General features: G+C 32.9%; 1 protein-coding gene across 1 annotated transcript in view; it reads left to right on the forward strand.

The window, feature by feature from the left end:
- Positions 1 to 10,391, forward strand: part of PTPRQ (protein tyrosine phosphatase receptor type Q) — a 231,921-nt gene extending 221,530 nt beyond the window's left edge. Inside the window, exons 48-51 of the mRNA XM_081058782.1 lie at positions 57 to 205; positions 3,508 to 3,643; positions 8,589 to 8,712; positions 9,102 to 10,391. Coding sequence (XP_080914908.1) covers positions 57 to 205; positions 3,508 to 3,643; positions 8,589 to 8,712; positions 9,102 to 9,139 — 447 coding nt within the window. The 3' untranslated portion in view covers positions 9,140 to 10,391. The remainder of the gene's footprint in view (positions 1 to 56; positions 206 to 3,507; positions 3,644 to 8,588; positions 8,713 to 9,101) is intronic.
- Positions 10,392 to 17,498: the final 7,107 nt, after the last annotated feature.

A 17,498-nucleotide genomic window follows, 5' to 3' on the forward strand; every position in this document is an offset into this window, starting at 1 on the left:
ATTAATTGAGGTATTTAAATAACTATCAGGCTTCTTTACCCTGTCACTTTGTCTAGCACGGGGATTGCATGACCGTTCGACAGTGTAACTTTACTGCTTGGCCTGAGCATGGGGTTCCTGAAAACAGTACCCCTCTAGTTCACTTTGTGAAGTTGGTTCGTGCAAGCAGAGCACATGACACCACACCTATGATTGTTCACTGCAGGTAAGAAAGAGATATTATTAAAACCATGTATAAAACACTAGAAATGGTTTTAAACTCAATGTTGTCTTTTTATTATCATGATACCATTGATTATTTTCTGGCAGTAGTTAATATAGATTCATTCCAGCTTTCACCTCTCAGAAATTTTACTGGCTATGACAAATAAAGATGTTGCTTAACAAAAGTTCAGATGGCAGAAAAAAATGAGTGATGAATGTGTCTAAAAGCAAATATATACACACACACACATATATGTATGCATGAATTTTCTTAAATTCTTGACTGGATTATGACTTTAAAGGCCTTTAAAAGATTAAAAAGTATAGCCTATCTTTAATATATGTAAGATTTTGTGAACTTTATGAATAAACATCTAATCTTTCATTGTTTCAATTGGTATTATTATACTATTGTAATTTAAATATTTTTATAAAAACAAATTTCTGGGAGTTCAAAAGATAAATAAAAGAAAATGAACTTTAAAATGTAGAATGTTAAGTGACCAACCCAAGTGTGACTCCAAATTTTTACAAAGCTTTAGCTACACAAATGTCTTCCTTTGACCTAAGTCTTCGAAAATGGTTAATAGAAAATGACTATAAATTGAAAATTTCCCCCTTATTATTTATGTTGGTATTTAATGCTCTTAACAATAATACTTAAGTTCGTTTAGTATTCAGAGTTTTTTTTCTGGAGAGATGGGTATGATTTATGTTTCTTAACATGATATATCTAAATCAATTTCAACTTTAGTCTCTTCAACAACTGGAGTTTGGAGATTAGAGAAAAAGTGGGTGATAATATTCTGTTTTATTATTTTACTTACATAAGATATCTAGAATAGGTAAATTAGTAGAGAAGGAAGTAGAACTGTGGTTTCCAAGGGTTCGGAGGAGAGGGAGTTGGGGCGTTATTGTTTCTGTTTAAGATAATGACAAGGTTCTGGAAATGAATAATGGTGACAGTTGCACAACAGTGTGGGTATACCTAATGCCACTGAATTGCTCACTTAAAATGGTTAAAATGGTAAATTTTATGTTGTGTGTCTTTACCTCACTAAAAATGTTTTTAAGGAACAATATCTTTCAAAACCACAATAATTAGTAAGGTGACTATTAATTATAATAACCCCAATAATTTATTAACAATTTTTCTAACAGGTGTATGTATACTACAATTCATGTGTTTAAATAAGTGAGAAAACATTAATTTTCACTTTTATTTAGAATGAAAAAAACTCAATATGTAATTTAAATAATTGTCCATTTTCCAGGATTTTTTGGATTTTTAAAATTATAAGTGTAATACATAAATTCTCCATCATGATAAAATATCTGAACAATGTTTATATTTTAAAAGCTTATAGAACAAAAAATAAAAGCTTCATTCTTACCCACCCAACTCTATTTTCCCTTTGTATACATAAAATTTTTTAAACAAGGAGTTTGCTCTAACAATTGGCTTCTAAATTTAGTGACTGATTTTAAGCTGGCATCATAAATGTTTAAAACATTTAATGGATAGTTGCGTTCAGCTTCTCCGTGTCTTTCATCCACACTGCCACTGGCACTAGAAGCCGTTGAAAAAGGAAAGCACCTACTCCGTGGAAGCCTCAGAAAGTGGAGAGAGTCTCCTTTTTTTGTGATTTAAGTAAATAAGTAATAAGCAAGATAAAGTGGACTTATATTAATAATCATCTTTAAATATCATTTTAAAACTACTACATTTTTATCTCCATCTCCAAATTCCCACTTCAAATTTTAGACTGATACGTGTAACTTCCAATTTAACATGACAAATCTGAATGACCACAAAATTCTGATAATTGGATGTGTCCACCACTGAACACTTGATTCAATTTCCAAGCTCACTCCTCCTCCTTGTTCACATCTTGGTAAACAGCAAGGCCACTCTGCTTGGTCCAGAAACTCTGGACTCATCCTCGACTCTCCTCTTCTTCTCACAGTCCATCCCGAACCCAGCAGCAGATACTCTGATGGCTGGCGCCCTCTCACCTCATCCCTGCACTCTCCGCGCCCTGGTCTCCTTGCTCTTCTTGAAACACGCAGCATGCGCTCCCACTCAGAACTGTTCTTCTGCTCCCTCTGGCTGCCATGCTCCTCCTCTCCCAGGTACCCACGCGGTGCGTTTCCTAACCTTATTCATGTTTCTTTTCAAATATTACATTATCTGAGACACTTTCTCTGATGACCCTCTCCTATCCTATCACCCTCTATCTCCTTAACCTGATTTATCCAATTTCATAGCGTTTATTACCACAGGGCACATTCTATGCATGTTTATTTGTATTTCTCTCCCTCTAGAATGCAAGCTTCACAGGTGCAGGGGCTTTGTATGGTTTACTGCTATTCCCCAGATGCCTGGGACAGTGTCTGACCTTCAAAATATATTGAATGATGTAATGACTGATGACTGTGTTCCAGCATACCAGTATGTGTTTATGTGGTTACCATAATAGGATTTATGCTGTAATGCTCACTATTTCTTAGATGAAATCATAGGAAATTAATGACACACTATTTCTTACCTACAAAAAGGGCAGTTTAATGTTGTTTAAAGTAACATAAGACCAGGTGATCTTTCAAATGTCTTTTTTTTTTTTTTTTTTTTTTTTTTACTTTTCAGGTTTACTTCCTATAGTAACCGTTTAAATACCCAAGAGTCTTGTCTTTTTAATGGGAGTTTCTGAATAAATCTTGTCAGGTTTATCAATTAACAGTTTCTGTGGAGCACATACCTGTCCTTAGATATTGAATTGATTTCTTAAAAGGAAATCATTTCTCAATTTTCTTATCTATGGGAAGTAAAATTCTACAGAGGAAAAAAATGAGAAGAACATATGAGAAACTATTTTTCAATATAATGCAGAGGAAATGCTCTATGGGTTAAACATTTGACATTTTTAATGTTTAGCATTTCTGTAGTGACCAAAAATGTGTTCAATACAAAGTTTCTGGTTTTAAGAATCTTCAACAATTTTAAAAATTTTTTCCATACTTCTCCCACTACAACCCCTAAAATATTAGGAAAGGAGAGGGAAAGTTCCACTTGTTTTTTAAAAAACTCAAATATTTGATAAAGTATTAATGATAATCATCTTGCCCTGTCTAAACAGTCTTGGTCACGATATAAACGCAAAGAAACTCTGAGAAAATCTTCTTCCAAATGAAAAAAAAAGAACTGTTTAGAATTTACCACTATGATAGCTCATTTTTTTCATCACGGTCAATATCAACAACCTTTTGCTGAATAATTTTCCTATAATTTCACTCTTGCTGCAGTGCTGGAGTTGGAAGAACTGGAGTTTTTATTGCTCTGGACCACTTAACACAACATATAAATGATCATGATTTTGTGGATATATATGGACTGGTAGCGGAACTGAGAAGTGAAAGAATGTGCATGGTACAGAACCTGGTAAGATATCTAAACTGCTGTAGTGTCAGCTCTGCAGATTTTACCTGGGGGGGTCTTAGTGGCAATGACCTGGTTGAACATGTATTTGAATCTGTATTTAAATAGTAAACACTCTCTTTTCCTACATTATAAACCTGCTTGGGGGTGCGGGTGGGGGTGGGGTCTTCTGGAGGGCAGCTGATAGAGATTGTCAGAAAACGAAAGCCCACGTGTCACAGTCACCCTTCAACATTGTTACTTGACTGCTCATCCTAACTTGTTTATACTGATAGGCGTGTAGAAAATAATTCAGCAAATTGATTTGTTTTTAGCATTTAGCAAGTTTGGGGAGCTTAAGAAAGGAATCAAATCAATCTCTTTTGTAAACATGCTAAAAGTTGTAACAGGGAAACAGTTTAAAATATTACCTGTTATGAGGTTCTGTGTATTTCACTTGTCCATATTTATCTTTAATAATCATTTTTATAGTATATATTAACTGGAAGTTTTTTGTTTGATTGCTTTGGTTTGGAAGCAAAAATATTTCCACAATATATAGATTTTTCTTCATTAAAAAAATCATGTAGTATAATGTTTATGAAACTGAAAAACCTCTATTGAGTGTCTGGTAGGGTCTAAGTGCTATACTAGATTCTGTATATGTATTATTTTATTTAATCCTTCATTTATAAAGTAGATGGAATAAAATGAACCAACAGACTAAGTATTATTGGCTCTGCTTTACAAATAAGACAGCGGATGTTCCAAGTAGTTAAGTGATATTCCAAGGTTATACTTTTAACTGTCAGAGCCAAAATGTAAACCCAAGTCTGTCTATCTGTATCTTTGGGTTAGGATTTGTATATTATACAAATAGAGATGTTCTCACAGTAAATATACAGAGCTGCTCTTACAGTATTTTCCAGGGTACATCCTAGAAAACACTCGTGGCATTACAGTTATTAAAGGTGTGAGAAAACAGATTCTTTGCTAAAATAAATTTGAGAAAGATGTTAAACTGATTTTCTTAGAATTTCTTAGAGCCTCTTTACTAATGTACATTGACAGTTACAAATCCAGAACCCTCGTGGGCAACATTTCCCACACCTATATGGTGTGAAATGTTTGAGCCCTTTTTGACTGCAGGACCTATAATGCCATTTCATGGAACATTAATGTTCTTAGGAAGATGTCACTCTAGACCAGAGACATCCAGACTTTTTGGATTGCACATCTCTTGAGGGAAAAATGTTTGAGCATTCAACTCCAATATATATGTATTTATTTTTAATATGTACATTGTACAGTTATATAGATTATTGAACATGTGCACAATAAAAAATTTTAAAAAAATAACATATATATCAGATAATCAAATCAGATAACTGAAAATCTAGCTAATTGAGATGGCTTCATGTTATCATTAGGTATTTTTAAAAGATAAAATATATACTTAGCCCAGGCTGCTTCTATTTTGGTAGTGGTTTAAAACACATATTTTAAATTATTGCATAATTTTTCTTTAAAGTAATCTGGCATGCTATAAGATTATTTTAGTAGTACAAAGAATGTCAACCCTGCCATTATCTTGACATTCATTTGGGCTTGCATGATAAATATTATCTTCAAAGCATAATCTCTTTGTAGGAATCTTTTTAAGCCACACCAATTCTACGATGGGTAGGTAAAACTAGGTAATGCAATCCACATGCATTCCCTTATATGCTGAAAGGGAACAAATGAATGAGGACTATTCCTCCCTCAGTGTATTTCAGAAACTGAATATGACTTGTGACCAGGGTTGGCTTCTTGGGTGTGCGACGTGTGCAGTCTCACAGCTCAAAAGGACTTTGTACTTGGCTGGTTTGCTGTCACTGTCTTGAATATCTTTCATAATTTTTGAAAAGAAGAACTCACATTTTCATTTTTGCAGTGCACCCCACAGATGATGTAGCCGATTGTTATCCAGGGGTCCTAAAAGGGCTCCAATGCCAATCCAACTATTAACCATTATTAAAACTCATTTTTTTCTTACATTTAATTAACAATAAGGATAAATAGAAAGCTGAAAGTTTCCTCCCATGTGCTTGTGTGTACACATATGTGCTGGCTATCATTGCTCTCAACACTGATCAAAATTGGTTGGCTCTCTTGGAGAGAATTGAGGGTAGGACTGACTGAGGTATTGTTTCCTTCTAGAGTCTAGAGTCAATCTTCAAATAATAACAGTTGAAAACATTTTGGCAACTTTGTGGAACTGAACTATGTCTATAGTGTGTTCAAGAATGCCTACTAATACTCAACAGATGCTGTAGTACTCAATATATGCTATAAACTTCAGGCATTATTACACTTGTTTCACCAGCTATAGAAAAATGTTGCAGTTGGATAGGAGAATGGAAAGAGCTTGAATTTTGAAGTCAGAGAACTGAATTCAGAATCCAGCTCTGCTAATTGCTGGCTGTGTGACTCTGTTTTATTAACCTCTCTGAGCTAATTCTCTTTTTGAAAACAGCTGTATTATATTTTTCACAAGTTTGTTGTCAGTATTAAATAAGAGAAAGTATCTCAAGTACCAAGCATGCAGTAAACACCCAGCGTGCAATAAATGTCTGACGAGGTTCTGCTGGGTTCGCTCCTTGCTGAAAAGCTGGAACTTCAAAGCTCTCTCTCTTTCACCCAAGTACATTCCCAAGAATTTTGCTCTTTATTGTCTTTTCTCTGTGAAGAAAAAAAAAAAAAAAGCAAAAAAAAAAAAAAAAAAAGCAATGAAAATGACCACCTTGGCTCCTGTCCTTACAAACCCGTGTTGTCTTGCATGAGAGTGGTTTCTTACTTTCTTCTATTGTACTAGGTAGTGATTCAGTTTCTATGAAGAATGTCCACGACTCAGCACATATTACAGTAGCCATGGGCAGGGATGGGAGGTGGGAACCTCAGCAAAATATTGGGTCGATAGGGCAGTGGCCCAGACCCAGGAGAGAGCTTTATCTTTCACTGTCTACCAAAAACAGTTCATAGCAGCCCCAAGACATTTGAAAGGGCTTTCTGAAGGAATACTCTGCTGTGACATACTGAGGTACTGCTGGTGCCTCAAATAACAAGTTAATCTGGATGAGCCCCTCTCCTGCTCTGGTTCTCCTGGAAATTTACTGATGTGAATTCCTAAGGTAAAAGGAAAATATTAACTAATATATTTTGGGTGCCTAGATTTTTGTCAGGCACTTTACATATGTTAAGTCCTCTAAATCTTACCATGTAGGTTTTATGATCCCCTAATGAGGAAACTGAACATCAAAACGTTTAATTCTTCAGGTAACATAAGTATCTAGGGAAGAAACTGGAACGGCAGCCTCACTGTCTCTTTGGCAATAACACACTATGGCAGAGGGATCTTGGGAAATGCAATACTTCCCCATGTTACTCAGCCTTCCTTGCTGGAGGAGTTACCACCCATCATTCTTTCTGGTGAAAAGATGAGATGGAGACAGTCAGAAGCTTCACATACCAAATGCGACTTCAAATTCAAATGCAATTTTTAAAGAAATATCAGAACTTTTACAGCGAAATGATTGTTGTTTCCAAAGAAATTACACTGTGTCAATGTATTTCTGCCAATAATGTTATTCCTTGTGTGATGTATGCTTGAAAATACTCTTAGAATTAACTTGAGAACTAATTTACTAGCAATTTCAATAGAATTTTCATTACTTTACAGCCACACTTCATATCTTACCAACATTGAATTATGTAACTTGATCATCCACCTCACTTACAAAGCTTGATTCCTAATGACTGCTGGGTATTCTCCAAATGAAATCTGTCCTTTAATGGTAAAGACTGGCTAGCTGTGAGAATTAAATGAGACTAAGCCAACAAACATTTGTTATGCAACTAAACATGCTAAGCACTATTATAGGCAGTGGGCATTCAGCAGTGAAGAAGAGAGTTCTGTCCTCATAACGTTCCTGCGATGAAATGTTTGTGGAAACATTTTGTAATCCATGAAGAAATAGATATTCCTAATAATGACCAACAATTTCTGAAGACAATTTCAATAAGGGGTGCCACCAAGGTTTTGTGTTATAGTAGCAATAGAAACAAATATGACCTCTTCAGGTGGTCACTTTAGAGGACATTCTATGTAAATCAATTGTCCCTTTGATATTTGTATCAAACAATTGTCCCTTTGTATATTTATGTTTCTTAAAAATTCTGTTATCTTCCTTTAATGTTAGGTCTGTTTTCTATGTAAAAGTGGGGGTGATTTTCTATGACTGTAACCTTAACTACCTTTGGGAAAAATCCAAATTCAGAAATGCTAACAGGTTACTGAATTATATTGAATCCAGATGGCACTGAATTTAGCCCAAACATTCAGATGAAATGTTAGGAGTTCTTGTCCAGCACCTGGATATTTGGACATTTCAATGGTCGACTGCCTTGTATTTACAAATACAGATTGATACTTTAGATACTTTAAGCCAAATGTCAGATGATTCACAGAATTGTTAAACATATTTTAAATGTGCTAATGGTATGTGAATATGCTCATTCACAGATTTTGAAAGTAAATTTAGCATCTGCATTCTAACAAGAAAATTATAAGAAAACTTATTCATTCAATTAGACCTAACAGGAAAAAGGAAACTTCTAAAATATAAATAATCTAATTTGACCCCCTTTTTATAATCATAGCAAGAAAGAACATATTAACACTTGGTATTTAATAATAGGTATATACTTTTTAAATACTTGAAGCTATAAGAAGCTACAAGAATTTAGAGAACCTTTTGTTTGAGATGGTAGAAAATCACTTACATACATGGTAAATTCTGTTCCTCTAACTTAGCTATTTAATATTTGTTAAATTCAATATTACTTTTCACTCTAACACTATAGCTCCCCTTATAAGAAAAATCTCCATCCCGTCCATTTATTTAACCACTCTTTCTTTTATGTGTAGGCACAGTATATCTTTTTACACCAGTGCATTCTGGATCTCTTATCAAGTAAAGGAAGTAATCAGCCCATCTGTTTTGTTAACTATTCAGCACTTCAGAAGATGGACTCCTTGGATGCCATGGAAGGTGAATACAGTCAATGTGTACACAATTTACTAGTTTACCACCTATAGTAAAAGTACTAATTTAATAGCCATATGTTGAAAATGTTTTAGAAACTTGGTTAGTGCACTTACCAATTTTTTTCAATCCTAATCCAAGTTAGGATACCACGTTTCCCTGAAAATAAGACCTAACCGGAAAATAAGTCCTAGAATGATTTTTCAGGAGGACATCCCCTGAACATAAACCCTAATGCATCTTTTGGAGCAAAACTTAATATAAGACCTGGTCTCATTTTGGGGGAAACACAGTAATAACCTTTCTATCTGCACTGTATTTTTGCCATGAAACATTCAAATCTTTTGAACTGTTAACTTCAATTCTCTCTTGTGACATGTTACTTTATGTTATAGGTGATGTTGAGCTTGAATGGGAAGAGACCACCATGTAAATAAATATTCAGACCAAAGATTACAACTGGAAGATATTTTCAAATCCCAGGAGCCAAAATTAACCCCTTATTCTTCTGAATTGAAATGTGCAACCTTAAAGAAATCTCTATGGTTCCCTTGCTGTGCCTTATACTAAATGTATTGACATTTTATGAATAGTTCCAATAAATACCTAATTCAGGATAGTTATTTGTTTTGTACAGAATAAACATTGTGCATCTAAAATATTTAAGAAAAGATATCCCAGAGATTTTTGATGTCTTTTGGTAATGAGCCAAATATAAAAGTATTGTTATGTTAGCATTGTTTCAATGTGAATTTTCCCTATGTATTGAATTTAATCTTGAACAAAAGTTGCAAATGTTGATTCAGTAGTGTTATTTTGGCCTCCAGGGTGTCGACGTTTCTTGTGGATAACTTCCAGGACTGTCATAATGATCTGACTTCCACGTACGCCCCTGTGTTTTGAATCCTCTGTTTTATGAGTGCTGAGATATCATCTCGTGATCTCGAACAGCTGAACAGTAACCCTTGACACTGCAGGGATTACTTAGCCCTTATACAACACACAGTAGCTCTTTGGGGACACTTAGGGCTATTTAAATTGCATTGTGATCTCTAGTTTGAAAAAAACATAAAGAAACAGTAAGCAGTGCAATTGCTCATCTGAAGCAATAGAGTGCTTTTCTAGCCTGTCTCCATTTGTACATTTTCAGGCACAAGCTATACCACTATATTGTATAGGTAAATACAGAGTAAATGTATCAGAGTATTTGTCCATGAGATATATATTCAAACTAATATTAACAATTTTTTCAGCAGAAATGTATAAAAAAAATAATAAAAACATGTAATGTGTTTCAGGCTTGTAAACTAATGATGTGTTGCCGTGGTGCCAACAGAGACATCCTAATAGATTACAAAAAATGGTCTTTATTTCATTTCTCTAGGTTGATTATTGAGTATATTTGGTAATCCTGAAACAAAGCAATTAACCAGGTTATAACAAATTAGAGATTTTTTTTACAAAGAAAATATTTCAACCTCCTTTCTGTTAGATAGTAACAATGTACTAAGTAACTTTTGAACTATGTGGTTTTATTTTGTCACAGATTTCAATTAAGAGTCATAAAACAATAATATTAATTATTCTATTTCTCCTATGATAAGAATTATACCTTATGCAAATTTCTGCTGGAATATAAATATAGAAAAATGTGATGGCCAATAAAATTGAATTTTAAGCAATTGAGTTACTTTGCAGCATGATTTCAGAAGTATGTATAAATATAAATTTGATTTTGTATCACATATTAGGATATAATTGACAATTATAATTGAAGTATACTATATATAAGTACAATATAATATAATATAATGAAGTATATTATATATAAATACAATATAATAATATAAAATAGTATAAATAATGAAGGTATAATCATTTCTATGATACCCATAGATAGTAATTTTAAAATCAAATTTATTATCCAAAAAATTAAATCCTTTAGTCTTGCAAGCAGTCCTGCATCCAAGAAGTATAAATAAATATAATCTATTACTATTCCAGTCAACAAGTTTACTCTATAGAAAGTTACAGAAAACAGTAAGATGTACTGAGAACTCTAAAAGATTCAAGTTGGAGTCAGAAGTTCTTCAGTTTGCTTTATGTGTCAATCAGTGAAAATGTGTGGCAAGCTAGTACTTATGAATGTGGGTTTTTGTATTCATGGAAGATAGATAACAACCTGTGAAAAGTATTGGTGAGGTTACTTTTTAATGAATTAAATGACAAGAAAATAAATAGTTCAATCGACAGGCGAGTCTAGTTTCCATAATATCTTTATAAAACAGAAGTGTACAACAGAGTATCAGGTTTGACACATATGTGTATACATATGAGCATATAATACAGAGTTTTAATATAAGGTCTCCTCTAAAACACTGCTTATCAAACTGCATACAGATCACCTGGGGATTGTGTTAAAAAAGCAGATTCTGCTTCAGTAGGTCGAGGGAAGGACCTGAGATTCTTCATGTCTAAGTACACAAGTACACAAGTTCTAACACTGCAACCTGATCTCAGGCCATACATTGAATAGCAAATCTATAAAAGACATTAGGATTAGAATAAGTTTGTGTCCACCTGAAATTATTTGAAACATGTTTAAAAAGATGTGGCTTCCTTATCAGAAAAAAATTATAACAGAGCACCTGTTAAATGTGTACAGCTCACTATCTCACAAAAATTGTAACTGAAATTGAATTGAAACTCATATATTAACCATAGCTAAATTTTCTCTTAATTTTGCCATGAAAAGGCTAATGTATATCCAAGTTCCATAGGTGGCTACTAAGTGCAAATTAAAATAATGAGGAACATCTGTAACATTTTTAGATCAGGTTTGTCAAAATACATTGAAGCACATGTACAATAAATGAGCAACATGTGTTTCATCTGAACCAAATGAAACTGGAGCCTCTCAGAATGGTTTGCCAGAGAGGAGAGCAGCTGTGGGTATCACCTCTACTTTCATCCAGCTTTAAAGTGCATAATTTTCTTCTTTCAGTTTGTAGGTGAAATGTATAATAAGTCTTTTGAAAAAAAAGCTGATTAAGCCTTGCTCTCTTTATAAAGGAGATGGTGATTCACTCTCTATCTGGTACCAAACACTAGATTGTTTAAAATGGAATTTAAGCTCAGCAAAGTATTCTATCAGTCCATGACATTAATGCGGTAAGTTCATTTTTGTGGGTCAGCTCTTAGAAAAACCTCACAGTGAAATTTTTGATGAAGCCTAGAATACAAAATGATCAGAAATTCTCAATTGAATGATATTAAAAGTAAAAGTTTTTTTAAAAAAGTTTATAAGGCATAGTCTTTGCAAAACAGTTTGCCTGCTTAAGATAAGTAATATTTTGTGGTAAATGACTTCGTAAATTTGCATGGAGTTTCTTTGTGGAATCAAGACTCCTATGCTCACCAGCTCATGAAGATGTTCTGAGGAAGAGATTAGATTACATATATGAAAGTGTTTCAAAAAAACACAAAGAATTCTACAAGGTTAAGGTAATCTTTACCGAGGCTGTTCATTGTGTAATATTTATCAGTAAAATAATGTGTCCCATTTCAGGATTGTATTTTGTAATATTGCATTCTATATTTGTATGTCTGTTTCACATCTATGGATTGAAGAGAAAATTGTGGCAGTTACATTGACTTCTGCTAAAGGAGACCATTGCTACTTTTTTTATGAATAATAGCATTCTCAAGGAATTTGTGGACTAAAATGAGAAGACAGACATGTACACAAATAATATAAAATGTGGTTTAGAAAACAAGTCAAGAAAATTTTTATTTCAGGCTTTTCAACAGCACATCCTGAATCAGTGTCTTCAATACAGTCATTTGAAAATAGAACTGTAACTTTGTAGAAGGTAACAAACACATTATTCCTTCCTGTTAACAAGATTATGTTTTTAGAGTCACAAACTTTTAAATTGTTTTAGTTTTCACTCAAAGTATTCTTGGACTGGGAAGTTATTTTAGTAAATGATAAACTTTTTAGAATAGTTTTATGTTCATCATCTTGATTAATCCTTACAAAATCCTTAAAAATCTGTAGGGTCCCATATTACAAAAAACTACAATGAAAGCTTACCTGCTGTGTCCAACACCCCATTTAGTACGGGTGGAAGCTGCGTGTCATCATCAACTTACTGAATGTCAATGATAAAGATAAAAAATTTAAAACCAACAAAGAAAATAGAGACCTGTTCAGGGGTTCAAAGATAAGAAACTATTTTGGCTTCTATTCAGAAGCAACGGCAAGCCAAAATAAAAGAATGAAATATTCAGTGCTGAAAGTACCTTCTAAACCTAATCAAGGGCAACTACAAAAAAAGCTAGTGCTAATACCATACGTAATGGTGAAATATTAAAGGTATTCACCCTAAGATTAAGAAAAAGGCAAAAATGCCCACTTTTCTATTTAACATTATGCTGGTGTTCCTAACCATTACAGTAAGGCAAGATAAAGAAATAAAAAGAATAGTTTGTAAAAGAAGGAACAAAACTGTCTATATGAGCAGAGGATATAATCATGTATGAAGAAATTACTGAGAAAGGTACCAAAGAAACAAACTGCTAGGTATAATAATTAGCTTTAGAAAGGTTACAGGATATAAGACCAAGATACAAAAATTAATTTTACTTCTACATATTATCAACGAACATCCCGAAATTGTAATTAAAAATATTATTAACAATAGCATCCATAAACATAAAATGCTTAAGAATAAATTTAACAAAATATGTGCAAAATTTATATACTAAAAATGATATTGGTGAGAAGAATTAAAGAAGACCCAAATAAAATTTTTAAATGCATGTCCATGAACTAAAAAATATTATTATTAAGATGTCGATTCTCTTCATATTGAATGACCGATTCAACAGGATATCAATCTTGATCCCATAAGGCCTTTTTCTTTCTAGAAATCAATGAGCTGGTTTTATAATTTCTAAAAAATGATACAAAAGACCTAGAATAGCCAAAATGATTTATAAATAGAACACAGGTGAATGATTTACATTATAGATATATAATAGTTCTCATTAAAAGAAAAACCCAGAAAGTCAAAAAATAAATTCACATGTAGTGATTCAATAGGTTTTGAATAAAAGTGACAAGATAATTCAGTGGGGGATAACAGTCTTTCCAATAAATAGTGCTAGAACAACTGGTTGTTCCTTTGGAAAAACATGAACCTTCATCTGTATCTCATATAAGAAATAAAAAATTAACTTGAAATGGAATACAGATTTAAATGTAAAGGTTAAAACTATGAAGTATAAAGCTTACAGAAAAAAGTTAAGAGAAAATCCTCATGATCTTGGGATAGGCGAAGATTTTTTAGAGTACAAGACATGAAATATAAAAGAAAAAAATTATAAATTTTACTTCCTCACAATATAACCTTTTACTCTTCAAAAGACACTGTTAAGAAAACAAAAGATCAAGCCACAGCTTGGGAGAATTGGAGGAAATATTCACACTGCATCCCGGGACTTGTATTCGGAATACATGTATAGTCACAGAATAATAACACACACACACATATATAAATACACACACACAAATGGCCAATATCTGAAAAGCTGCTAATATCATTAGTCATCAAGGAAATGCAAATTAAAATCAGAATGAGATAATTATACCAATGGAATGATTAAAATTAAATAACTAGAAATATCAAGTTATCCTGGCAAGGATTTTGAACAGCTGGAACTGGAAGTATATGGTACAGTCACGTTGGAATGACTCCTAGTCATTTGTCCAAGAGAAATTAAAATATATTTTCAAAATATCTCCATGAGGTATTTAACATATTATTAAAATAATATATTCTTAGCAGCTTTATTCAATATAGCCAAAAAATGAAAAAAAGTCCAAATACCCATCAACAGCAATGAATAAGTAAGTTGTGATATATTTGGACAATGAAATACAACTTGGAAATAAAATAAAAATGAACTATTGATACAAGAACAGGGAAAATCCTCAAAAACATCAGGCTGAGTGAAAGAAGATAGACCCAAGGAAATATTTATTGTAAAAATCCATTTATATGAAGGTCTGGAACAGGTTAAACTAATCTATTGTGATAGAAATCAAATCAGTTATTACCTAGGGTGAGGTATGTGTGGGGATTGACTGCAACTGGCAAACAGGAACTTTTAGGGGCTGATGAATGTATTCTATATCTTAAATAGAGTGTTATTTATATATGTATATGCGATTGTCAAAATGCTTTCAATTGTATACATACAATGAGTGCATTTTATTTCATGTGAATTATAATCCAATAAGGTTGATTTCAAGAAACAGAAGGATAATAAAAAATTAGTTTCAAGATGTCTATAATATACCACTTACATAATGTTTTAAAAATATAATTAGTACATATTTTTATGGATTCATTCATTATAGTACCTATATAGTCATGAATGGAATGTCAGTATTGATACCAGAATTGTGGTTTCCTCTGATATGGAAGAAAAGAAGGTAGGGAGATGCATTTTCATGGACTCAGCAGGGATCCACAAGGATTTCAAATACATTCGTAAATTTTGTTTTAAAATTTGAAGCATATATGGCAGCACAGATTTGTTAAAGTAATGAGCAAAAAATATTTATGTTATTCTTTCAAATTTTCTTTGTGTTAGAAATATATCATATTTTTGAAAGCATGAGTAAATTTTAAACAATTTATTAAAATCACATAAAATGTATATGAATTATTTTGACAAATCTACCAAAGTGTCCTGCTCTCCTGCTTGAATGAGTGCAATATGGAGAGATACATTTGCATACTTTTGTTACTTATTCCATTCTGAAGCACTAATATTTGTGTTTTAAATTTTAAAAATAAAACTTGATGTGTTGTGTTTTCCACAGAATTCACTACATTCTTATTCACTTAATATTTATAACCAGGTGAAGCGCCATGGAAGATATGAATTCACTTTTTGGACTCGCACTGGAACAATTTCATCAAGCTGAGAGCATCACATTCATAAAGTTGATGCATGCTAACAGGATTAACACCGACTCCCTGGGCTGTTACATCAGAAGTTTTACGAATGTATGTTTTAAATAATATACTTAAAATTGTGATATGAATCATTTGCATAAAATAGATTATTATAATTTCATTTACTGTGATTAATATAGCTTTCTTTATTGAATCATGCCAGGCATTCTTCTAAGGACTTTACAAATACTAATTAATCCTGACAATTCTTGGAAGTGAGTGCTACTATCTGCCTTTTACAGATGAGAAAACAAAAGCAAAAACAATAGTTTAAATGACCTCTTCAAGGTTACTCTTAAGTAAGTGAAAGAGCCTAGACTTGAAACTATAAGTCTGATTTCAAAGTCTGCAGTATTAGCCACCGTGAATATATGAGACCGCCAGATATATAATATCTTTGATATTACCTACTAAGGTGTAGAACATACACTTACACTCTAATAACTTCTCAAAAAAACAGAAGGTTCCTGACATCCTCTAAAATAGGCCACTTTATGCAAATTATATGTCAGCTACTCAGCCAGTGATAGTGCTAGCCTTTGAATTCAATTACCTAGCTCACTATTCTTTCTGTTATTTGCTGTCTCCTCCAATATTTATTTGGCCCAAACCAAATTGTGTTATTTGTTTTTCCAGTTCTCTGCAACTTGTTGCCTGATTCGTATCCCTAGCTCTAAACTCTGACCATTTCTCTAATCTGTTCATTAGCACTTCATTAACTATTGAATTAAACTTATTTAAAAAGTGCCTTTCCCACAGTAATACACTTTTTTTTTTTCAGACCTAAGCCAGAACTAGAGTACTTGCTGCCTACTAAAACACATCCTACACATTCCCAATGTCAGGCTTTGGCTTATACAATTTCCTCAATAGTACTTATCCACTGGCATGCTTCACTTACTATCCGGATTGTCCATTGTTTGTGATCAAGAACTGTTTTTCTCATGATTTTAACGATGTATCATTTAGCATAACATCTTACACATGAGATAAACTCAAGCAAATATATTCAATTGAAAGTTTGCCTTAACAGAAGTAATATAATGTTGCTTGCATGACAGTGTATTTCACATGCTAAAATATGTTTTCCATCAGGGAGCAAACAGTGCTGGATCAAAAGTAAATGAAAATGGGAAAACAGGGAAAACTGCCATATAGTCATTTGTCACTTGTTCAGGATTATCAATTATCAAGAATAAAATCAAGATCTTAACAGTATGCAAAAACCCTTTAAAACATTGAAGTTGACGGAAAAAATTCAGTACAGTTGGGCAAATTACTAAAAAGTAGTTAATCAAAACTTTTTTTCTTACCTTATAGACACTTCAAATTTAGTCTCCCAGTTCAAGCAGTTTGGAAACAGCAAAAGAAATGGCTTATATGGTTATATTGTGCACAGACACACACCTTCCTATTAAAAGCCCACACTCCTTCAAAACACAAAAAAATTGGGACCATTTATTGAAGTCCAACATATTTCATTAGCGACTGGATAAAACAAAACTAATATTACAACCAAACCCCTTTTTAAGAAACCATATATGTTTTTTCTCTTTAAATTACATTGTCTTTACTCTTTAAGGTGACAGGAATGGGTTTAACACATTTTTAAAAGACTTCATCAAAACGAATTAGACTAAAAAGACAAAGTGAGGATGTTTCAGAAGAAACTTAGAACAATATATCCCACAGGGTTTAGGTAGGCAGGTGCCGGAGACGGTGAGGCCGGTCTGGAGCCAGCTGCCAACGCGCACATGCGCA

Source organism: Rhinolophus hipposideros (assembly GCF_964194185.1).
Source record: "Rhinolophus hipposideros genome assembly, chromosome: 9".
NCBI classification, from domain to species: Eukaryota; Metazoa; Chordata; class Mammalia; order Chiroptera; family Rhinolophidae; genus Rhinolophus; species Rhinolophus hipposideros.